Below are 10,380 nucleotides of genomic sequence, written 5' to 3' on the forward strand. Positions count from 1 at the left end.
CAAGACAGCTCCTGCTGGAGACCCTGAGACCGCAGGGGAAGGCTGTTTGCACGCTTTCTGGTGGTATGTCTGGGCTTCCAAGCCCTGGAGAAAGGTGGGAAAACTGCACTCCATCAGAAATGCCCTGGAGGAAGGACTGTTAAGATGGTTTTGTTCTGAATTACACTTGTTTTGACAGACTTTATTGCCAGTCCAAATAGAACTAAAGGAGTGTAATGGCAGGGTGGGAACTATGGGTAACTGTATAAGGACTTAATAAATTGGACCACAGAAGGGGAACCCTGTTTTTGAGTATCTTGGGACTGTGTGGAATTTTTTAAGGAGCCCTGAGAAGAGAGAAACTGAGGCTGGGTGCTGCAGGGACACCCCAAGATATAAGGTGGTGGCAATGTTGTTACATGCCTCAATCCTAGAGACCCCTGGACACAACAGGGGTGGCCCCCACTGAAGTCAACAGGATTTCGCACAGGCCCAGGGATCCAACCACTGGGAATATTTTGCAGGATTGGGATCTAAAACCATACAAAGATATTAGTGTGTGTATAAAGCTCTAAAATGCATACATGCAGTAGAACGTCACAATAATGGCTGGGATGTCCATTACAGACAACTAGAGAGGAGCCTGATCCAAAGAGGTGCCAAGCACCCTCAACTCTCACTGATGCTCTGCACTCCTGAGTGTGGTCACGTTGACTTCAATGGAACTAACTGCATGAGTGAGGACTGTACATATGATAAGCAGGGGTCTGCAGGGTCAGATCTTCAGAGCCAAATACTGGTTCCACTGAAGTCAATGGAGTTTTGCCTGTTACTTCAATGAGACCAGCCTTTGGCTGTGAGAGTGAAACTAGCCTCTGTGCCGAGTGTCAGCATGAGGCCTACATACCACTCAAATCCTCAAGACCGCTTATGGTCTAAGTGGAATTTAAATGGTGCTCCATATTTTGATTATTAAACAGAGTTCAGTAGCTTCGCTATTGATATATGATGAAATTCAAAGTAACAGATGTCTCACTTTACAGTAAATAAATTAACTTCTTGACAAACACAAGAAAATTAATTTAATGCCAGAGATAATAAATAATTACTATTTCCCTTTTAGCAGAGTCGACTTCCTTTCAGTTTGCAAAGAAAGTCTGTAGCATGCCAGTTGGAATGAAACTCACTTCTTTTCCTGTGCTGATGCAGCCATTTATCTCTGATATGACACCTCTAGTTAGCATCTTGAACAGGATCATTCGTGTTCTTGGATCCAATACCTCATGGGAAATTAGAAAAAAAAATAAGCAAAATCACTTTATCCAGTTTACTGAAAATATTATTAAACTAATCCATCTTGAATTGAAGAACCCACAGAACCACAGCATCTTAGTGGACCAAGCCATTCAAAATTCTATCTGGATAGTATTCTGTTTCTTCTATAATTTTGGAATTATCTTTAAAATATTAGAGGAAAATGTGTTTGTGACTTGTATGTAACTCCTAATCAGTGATTTATAATATTTGACATGCATCCTTAGGCTAATGCTAATAAAGGAGTGATTTCCCATCCACAGTACCAAGAAAAAAAGTGCATTAGAACTCAGCTATCTTAAAATGTGCCAGGCATTCACAATAGCACACGGTGGTCCTTGTGGTATACAGGCCTTTAATGTATCATACTAGTTTTAGAAGCAAAAATGTGTGGATTAAAAAAAAAGGACCATTTCATCTTTTCCATGGAAAATTCCACTTTTGAGTAAAGCTAAAATGAAATTCTATGTCTATCAACAAAATCCCAGTTGAATACAACAGCAAATCATAATACTCAGCACCACAATGTTCTCCAAACCAGCTGTGAAAGCAGACACAATTTCTATAAAGCAGTCTTTTTCAGAAAGACAAGAAAAACATGGGGTGAAACCCTGACCCACTGAAGTCAATGAACGTTTTGCCATTGACACCAACAAAGCTAGGATTTTACCTCTGGTTAGTGATTCAAATGAAAATAAGCCTTTTAACAAACAGTTTGATATATTTAAGACTTACCTGTTCCACTGTTGCTCTGTCTGATTTATCTTTGACTCGATACCTAGTGGAAATGAAAATATAACAGCATGACATGGTCTACTCAGGAAGAACATCCATAGCTCCGCCAATAATTTTTCCAGAATGAGTGCTCAAGAAGATAATTAGGCAAGGAAGGGAGAGAAAAGAGGAAGCATCATTACATTAAAATGGGATTCCTTTGCTGGCAAAGTACCAGCAGCGTTTTCTGCCTTATTGGCTAATCCCACAGCCACTGAAATTAATTATATTTGCCTCAGACTTCAAAGAAAGCAGGATCAAGGCCTGGCAATGACTTTAGTGACTGTTCAGCAAATCATCCCATTTTATGGGGAAAATGTTAATTCCAAAATTTTCACTGTAAAAATGATAAACAAAAGAAATAGTATTTTTCAATTCACCTCATACAAGTATTGTAGTGCAATCTTTGTCATGAAAGTGCAACTTACAAATGTAGAATTTTTTTTTTTTTGTTACGTAACTGCACTCAAAAACAAAACGGTGTAAAACTTCAGAGCCTACCGGTCCACTCAATCCTACTTCTTGTTCGTCCAATCGCTAAGACCAACAAGTTTGTTTACATTTACAGGAGATAATGCTGCCCTCTTCTTATTTACAGCGTCACCAGAAAGCGAGAACAGGCATGCGCATGGCACTTTTGTAGCCGGCACTGCAAGGTATTTACGTGCCAGATATGCTAAACATTCGTATGCCACTTCATGCTTTGGCCACCATTCCAGAGGACATGCTTCCATGCTGATGACGCTTGTTTAAAAAAAAAAAAAGCATTAATTAAATTTTTGACTGAACTCTTTGAGGGGGAGAATTGTACATCCCCTGCTCTGTTTTACCCACATTCTGCCATATATTTCATGTTATAGCAGACTTGGATGATGACCCAGCACATGTTGTTCATTTTAAGAACACTTGCATTGCAGATCTGACAAAACACAAAGAAGGTACCAATGTGAGATTTCTGAAGATAGCTACAGCACTCAACCCAAGGTTTAAGAATCTGAAGTGCCTTCCAAAATCTGAGAGCGACAAGGTGTGGAGCATGCTTTCAGACGTCTTAAAAGACCAACACTCCGATGCGGAAACTACAGAACCCGAATCACCAAAAAAGAAAATCAACCTTCTGCTGGTGGCATCTAACTCAGATAATGAAAATGAACATGTGTTGGTCCGCACTGCTTTGGATCATTATCGAACAGAACCTGTCATCAGAATGGACGCACGTCCCCTGCAATGGTGGTTGAAGCACGAAGGGACATATGAATCTTTAGCGCATCTGGCACCTAAATATCTTGCGACGCCGGCTACAACAGTGCCACGAGAACACCAGCTCTCTCTTTCAGGTGAAACTATAAACAAGAAGTGGGCAGCATTATCTCCTGCAAATGTAAACAAACGTGTTTGTCTGAGCGATTGGCTGAACAAGAAGTAGGACTGAGTGGACTTGCAGGCTCTAAACTTTTACATTGTTTTATTTTTGAATGCAGGTTTTTTGTACATAAGTCTACATTTGTAAGTTCAACTTTCATGATAAAGAGATTGCACTATAGTACTTGGGGTTTGTTTTTTTGTTTTGTTTTTTACAGTGCAAATACTTGTAATAAAAAAATATAAAGGGAGCACTGTACACTTTGTATTCTGTGTTGTAATTGAAATATATTTTAAAATGTAGAAAACATCCAAAAATATTTAAATAAATTATATTCTATTGTTTAACAGTGCGATTAATCGCAATTAAATTTTTTTTAATCACAAGATTAATCATGATGAATTTTTTTAATCCCTGGACAGCCCAATCCAAAATACAATCAGCAGACAGAATGTTTACGTTCTCTAATTTCTAGTTTATTCAGCATCATAGATCAAGTTGCAGCTCATAGTAGAAAACAATTTGAGGGCATAAGAGTTTTCAATAAATCAACAGAAATACAGCCACCCGAAGTACTTACATATCTGCTTCCTTTTGCCTAGACTTTTCTGTGACTTTGTTTATAACAGAGTCAGCAAGATTCAACCTATCTGAAAAATACATTAAAGAAAAAGATGTGACGATCAAAGCAGTTTTCCACACACAAAACTGCAGCTACATTTCTGCTGCCAGTAGACATATCACACACATTCAAGGCACATAAAGAAATACTTGTAACAAGATGATCAGGTTTTCAAAACATGTGCACTAGTAGCAGCATTCTCCTCTGTGGGTCTGAGGCCCACTCCAGGATTACAGAGGAGCATCAGGGGCTACTGCCCTGGAGATGAGACAGTGCCTGGAGATGCTGTCCTTCAGATGGGATGTTAAACAGAAGTCCATTTGCCCTTCTCTCAAGGAACTTAAAAAATCCCATGCCATTTTCCAGAGTAAGCAATAGCCCTCAGTGTCCAAGCCAATATTCCCTCAGTAACGCGAATTCTGATGTTTAAGGAGGCATGTGACTTAATACCAAGGGTACTGCTGCTGTTTGTGTTTATAAATCACTGGCCTACTCACTTATCTCATCATTTTGGAAATCTTTTGGTATGAAAGATACTAGACAAAAATCACTGTATCCTGGTATACATTTGCTACCACAGGATACCATGGTATGTTACACAGCAACTTCACTGCATACTGACTATACAGAATATTGTAGAACCAAAGAAGCTGAGCTTCTGCAACTTTGCGAGTGATCAGATGATGGTCTGATGGACAGTTGAGTCCCCGCCTCCAAGCCAATCAGATTGTTTCTGGGGTGAAATTACAGAAGAGTTATTTTGTGTGATCAGAAGGAGGCGGGGAAGAGAGACAGGACAGCTCTCTGGGCAGAAGGAGACTGCAGGAATGGTATCTAAAGACAAACATGATGTCGGAAGGCAACAGCAAATATTAACCCTTTTAACTGTTTGGTAACAGCTGGCTAGTTATAATGCCTAAAAGCCCCAGCTCAATGTAATTAGAATTAGTCACTGAATGTCACCAAGGTGTACCTATTACCATAAAAGATGACGATAGGATTATACTTACCTAGATTAATTTTATGCTCAAATTTTCTTAGGGCCTTGTCTGTAGGAGTGGACATTTTTGCTGAATTGCAACTAGGGGTCTGTCTATTTGCCTGAAACAAAGGATTTGTTACATATTTTGCCTTCCCTATGCAGCCCTTCTAAATACACACAGTAGCTTGGGAAAAAAATCAACTTATCTAGTTTGATCTGCTCATGTATCTAAACACCTGTACAAGCTTATCTGCATTTAGAAAATCAGAATTTGTCAGGGTACAGACATAGTTTAGAACTGGAAATGATTTCAGTTAAGAGAAAACAAAAAACGTATGTGGGTTCAAAATCCTATTAGCTAAGAGCTCAAGGAGAAGGTGCTTGTTAATCAGGGGATTAACTGTAACTCAGTCAACTAGCATATTTTAGCTCCCAAGAGGGAACAAGAACACCAGCGATGGGGAAAACAAGGAGAGAAAACACAAAGAGAGAGATGGGAAGAAAAACTGAGATGGGAAAGAGTCAGAGCAAAAAGAGAGAACAAAGAAGAGGTATGCATGGCTTGTCAAAGAGGCATCAGTTCCCATAGACAATCTTCTCCATACCTAATCAATGTCTGCCCCAGCCAGATCCCCATCATAAGCCTCTAGATAGCACACACCACACATAACTCCCTCCTCCCCAGGTCTCCTTCCGAAGCCCATAAGGCAGAAATAGGTAGCCCAGGAAATATGTTTTTGCCAGTCACAACATTCTGTAACTGCTCCCCTTCAGTTTCCCAGAGATACTCTGATGTCCATATGTCAAAGAAACAAGGAGAAATGTTCTACTTCTGTTGCCCAAGCTGAGAGCATAGTGAAAAGTAAATTAGTTTTCAAATTCTGTGGGTTAATTATTTAAGCTAGTAATTCAGACAAGATTTCTAACCTCATAGAGTCCCCTCTAAATCCATTCACCTTTCGTGTTTTTCATAGGTTTACTTGCCTCCTTTACTAATGATATGAAATATATGCTTGCCCTCACACTCCCCAGTCACATCAAGCATGTCATCTCACAAACTGGTGAGAAGGAAAGGATGGAAACCCAGGAATATATATAGAGGATATAGCAGTGATATCAGGGTGGGGAGAGAGGTTGAGACCCCAAAGGAATGGAACAGAGGTACAGCCACAAGCGAGACCGAGCAATAAGAGTTGAGGAAGGAGAACCACCGGGGCATGGGAAGAGGGTGGCATTGGTTGGGGGGGGGGAGAGGATGTGTGCGTGTGTGTGGTTGCTCCTAAGCTGAGAGTGCGATGAGAAGTCCCAACGTGAATTTATGGTTGGAGTCACATTCACATATCACTGTGCCCTGCTTTAGTCCCGTTTGCTATTAGAAACTCTGAAAAATGTCCTGGAAGTGTCTTTAATGTACCTGTGGGTTGCAGCCTCCAGTTGCAGTATGACGCTTGGTGAGTCTTCCAACTGAATCATCCCAGTCCCACTCTTCATCCTCATCATCGTCGTCATATTCAATTTCATCAATGTCCACTTCCTCAGATAAACATGATTGCTGACGTTTAACTGTTACCTCCTCCTCTTTAACTGTTTCCGTGCCCTGGGTCAATTCACTTAAAAAAAAAAAAAAAAAAAAAAGATCTATATAGATAAACCCCATATTACCAGAATCATTGTGAAATTAATGTACAGTCATCCAGAAGAATGCAATAATAAGGGTATCTCTCTGCTCAATATTTTATTATTTCACCTGCCCTGAAGAGCTCTTCTGCATGGAGGCTCACTTTTACTATAGCACTTTTAAGTATCTTCTTCCTTTGCTTAAATGCTGTTTTGTAATTCGTTCAACTATTCTGTTCAGTGAATCACAGATATCTGGCACTCTCTGCAACTCCTACCGAACACCTATACTACAAAAGACCATCCTGTTCACTCTTCAGAGACAGACAAACTCCACTGTCCTAACAAACTAGGCTACGCGAGGATTCTAGCTGAGATGATCCCAAACTGGACCTTACCGGTGAGCTGCAGAAAGCTCAACAAATACCCCGGTCTGAGAGATCAATAGATCCAGCACTAAAACTGATGAACTAGAAAGGAACATTTAGTTGTTATGAGCGCTTATGATCCACCCTAAGCCTGGTCTCTGTGGTCTGCCAGGTCTCTTCATATTCTTCCCATGCATCTCTACTTTCTCCTTAGTCACCTCAGGGTATGTCTACACTTCAATAAAAGACACGGAGCATGGATGCAACTGGCCCAAGTCAGCTGACTCGGGCTCAGGCTGCAGGGCTGTACAACAGCAGTGTCGACATTTGGGCTCACACTGGAGCCAGGGCTCCAGCCTGAACCCAAATGTTTACTCTGCTATTTTCAGTCTCACAGCATGAGCCTTGCAAGCTCAAGTCAGCTGACCCACGCTCTGACACTCAGGGCTGCAGGGTTTCTAATCACAATGTAAACATACTCTCAGATATTTGTAAGGTTCCCTTCCAACTCAAAAATAAACTGAATATCACCTTAGCCTGAGACATACCAGTTCTAGATTCCATATCAGTTTATCATAAGTATATGCAGTCCAGAATATCTTTGCATCAAGCGCAATAGAAAAATGAGACCATAGGCTATAGAGGTGAAATTTACCCCTCCCCGGCACAAAATCTAAGGAAATGGGTTCTTGGAAGAAGTTCAAGGATAATTTGGGAGACTGATTTTACCTCCAACATCCAGGAAAGCCACAGATTCACGACAGTCCTTCCAAGGTTTCTATTCCAGCCTATGGCCTATTGCCCCATAGCACCTACTACTCTGGGCTTTAGAGCCACTGCATCAGCATAAATTCAGAGCCTCCTTACACGATAAGCAAAGGAGTGAGGAGGCCTCTATGTATATCCACTGTGCTCTCACATGCCATAGTTGTAGATCTGCAGAGTTCAAGTAGGGCAGAAGGTCTCACATGGACCCAATACGGAATGGGGGGGAGGTGAATTTCACCTTAAGAATTTATCAACCCTTTCGCTCCCTTCCCTATTGCACTTCTCCAGCCTTTGCTGACAACTCTACTATTCAATTTAGAATGGGGATCCTGCCAGATCATAAGAACAGCCATACTGGGTCAGGACAATGGTCCATCTAGCCCAGTATCCTGTCTTCCAATAGTAGCCAGCGCCAGATGCTTCGGAGAGAGTGAACAGAACAGGACAATTATTGAGTCCAGTCCCAGCTTCTGGCACAGAGAGGTTAAGGGACACTCAGAGCATTGGGTTGCATTCCTGACCATTTTAGCTAATAGCCACTAATGGACCTATCCTCCATGAACATATCTAATTTCTTATTTAAACCCAATTATACTTTTGTCCTCCAAACATCCCCTGGCAATGAGTTTTACAGGCTGACTGTGGAATGTCAAATGTGCTGAACACAGGTTTTGTTAAACAAAGACAAAAAACAAAAAGAAAAAACTTTTCCCCGTTCAAATCAATCTTTCACAAATGTTACACATAATGGAAATATTTCCATGATTTTATTTAAACAAACAAAAACATTCTCCTCCATGCTTTGAAACAATTCAGGAGAATCACAATGTGAAATGGCCTGGAAACTCCTTATAAACAAATTTACAACAAACCAATCCATTTTTATTGCCTAAGCAGAGAGCATAAATAGTAAAAAGTAAATAGACTTTATATAGTCTCACATTCAATTTCTAACCTGACAGCATTTCTTTAAATCTAGTCACCCTAACCCTGTCCCTATTTGCTCCTGGATTTAATTTACAATAGTAACTGCCTGACACCAAAATTATTCCCTTGGCAACAGAATGTGGAGTAAAAAACATTGGATTACAATGTCACTACAGGACCAAGAAGCAACAGCCATGCTGCGAAGAAGTAGGACCTGATGGGCAAAAAGTATCTTTAGTAATCAAGGGTCCAATCTTGCAACACATACACATATAATTGTTCAAGTGAGTGGTTCCACTTAAGTCAGCAAGACTATTCCTAACAGTAAGCACTACACCTGATAAGTAATATTTGCAAGACTGTGCAGGCCCTGATCCTGAATAGAGCTGTCAAGAGGCCCCCTGTACCCATGCAAACAGCAGGAGAGGAAATATCATTAACAAATTGTTCCTCACTGTATAAAAAAAAAAAATCTTGTTCCCCACCATCCCACCAACAACCCCACAACACTGCCCCAACTCTTCGACACTCTCTTAAAAATACAAGTAGGTGGTCAGTGAGGGGAAAAACAAACTCTGCTCTAACTTTTCACATGATCTGACAATAATCTTGGCAGCCTGTTTTCTCCTTACCTGTCTGAGGAGTCTGCATCATCGAATTGTCCTGGGACTGTTCGGCGCATCATCTCCTTCCTGTAATTCATTGTTGCTGTAGGTCTCCGCACCGTGTACAGAAGACTGCAATCTGTCTGTGTCATACACACAATGGGTTAGATAGATTATGTACTCTGTGTTTATGAGCTATAAACTAAATTCTAGGTGCAGTTCCTTAGGCCTGCAGCTTACACTGAAGCTATGTCTGATGCGAGGGCTACGTGTGTTAGATGTATATACACACGGAGAGAGAGAGAGTGTATGCTCAGGACAGTCCAGTGTATATTTCAGTATGCAGGTTAGGCCCTGCGTGCACGTTGCACTGACCACACTACACGGGTGCGGTATAGACAGACACTCGACAGGCCGTGCTGGGTGTGCTACCATGCGCCCAGGCAGGGCATTAGGAAGGCAGCCTGCTACGGACCGTGTGTGACACACACGCGCCCGCGCGCGCGCGCTACGAGGCGTTCCGCAGCCGACTGGGTGGTGCGCAGGCTCCTCGCTGCGCGCGGGTCCCAGGCTACGTGCGTGTGGCCCCTTCGCTGGGGCCGCAGCTCCCCGGGCCCGGCGCTCGGCCTCCTCCGCGCCCCGGCGCTCCGAGCTCGGACACGCGCGGCCCCGGCTGCAGCTAGCGCCACCCAGGAACCATCCTGTACGGCGCAGCCAGAGGCTCAAAAAGCCACGAATGCGACCGCGCGCTCTGAGAAGCCGCACCCCTCCGAGTGCCGGTCTCATGTAAACCAATGCCGAGGCCCCAGGACGGCACACCTCATCCGTGCAAAGCACATAAATCCCAGACGCATCACCATGTGCACTATGCAAGCAAACACAGTATGCATATATCCCAAGTACCTATACACAGCAGTATACCCATCATACGGTACGGAAGCCAAGTAGGTGCATAAACGGTACATCTCCCACTCATACAGAAACACAGTAGGTAGTCGGGGGACAGACACACCAATCCACACATACGTACCATGGTTATATGTATATCGCGTTCGTACACA

The 10,380-nt window shown here is 42.2% G+C and overlaps 1 protein-coding gene across 6 annotated transcripts in view; it reads right to left on the minus strand.

The window, feature by feature from the left end:
• The window catches only part of RIOK1 (RIO kinase 1), a 29,993-nt gene extending 19,915 nt beyond the window's left edge, over positions 1 to 10,078 (minus strand). The window contains exons 1-7 of one of the 6 annotated variants that reach the window (XM_043540144.1): positions 9,851 to 10,071; positions 9,347 to 9,462; positions 6,449 to 6,644; positions 5,063 to 5,153; positions 4,011 to 4,080; positions 2,029 to 2,071; positions 1,167 to 1,259 (exon numbers count right to left, since the gene is read on the minus strand). In XM_043540144.1, the coding sequence (XP_043396079.1) occupies positions 1,167 to 1,259; positions 2,029 to 2,071; positions 4,011 to 4,080; positions 5,063 to 5,153; positions 6,449 to 6,644; positions 9,347 to 9,417 (564 nt within the window). In that variant the 5' untranslated portion in view covers positions 9,418 to 9,462; positions 9,851 to 10,071. Of the gene's footprint in view, positions 1 to 1,166; positions 1,260 to 2,028; positions 2,072 to 4,010; positions 4,081 to 5,062; positions 5,154 to 6,448; positions 6,645 to 9,346 lie in introns of all 6 variants that reach the window. The other 5 variants (XM_007064243.4, XM_043540142.1, XM_043540143.1 and 2 more) reach the window with 5 other exon arrangements.
• Between the last annotated feature and the right edge of the window lie 302 nt (positions 10,079 to 10,380).

This window comes from Chelonia mydas, chromosome 2 (assembly GCF_015237465.2).
Source record: "Chelonia mydas isolate rCheMyd1 chromosome 2, rCheMyd1.pri.v2, whole genome shotgun sequence".
Lineage (NCBI taxonomy): Eukaryota > Metazoa > Chordata > Testudines > Cheloniidae > Chelonia > Chelonia mydas.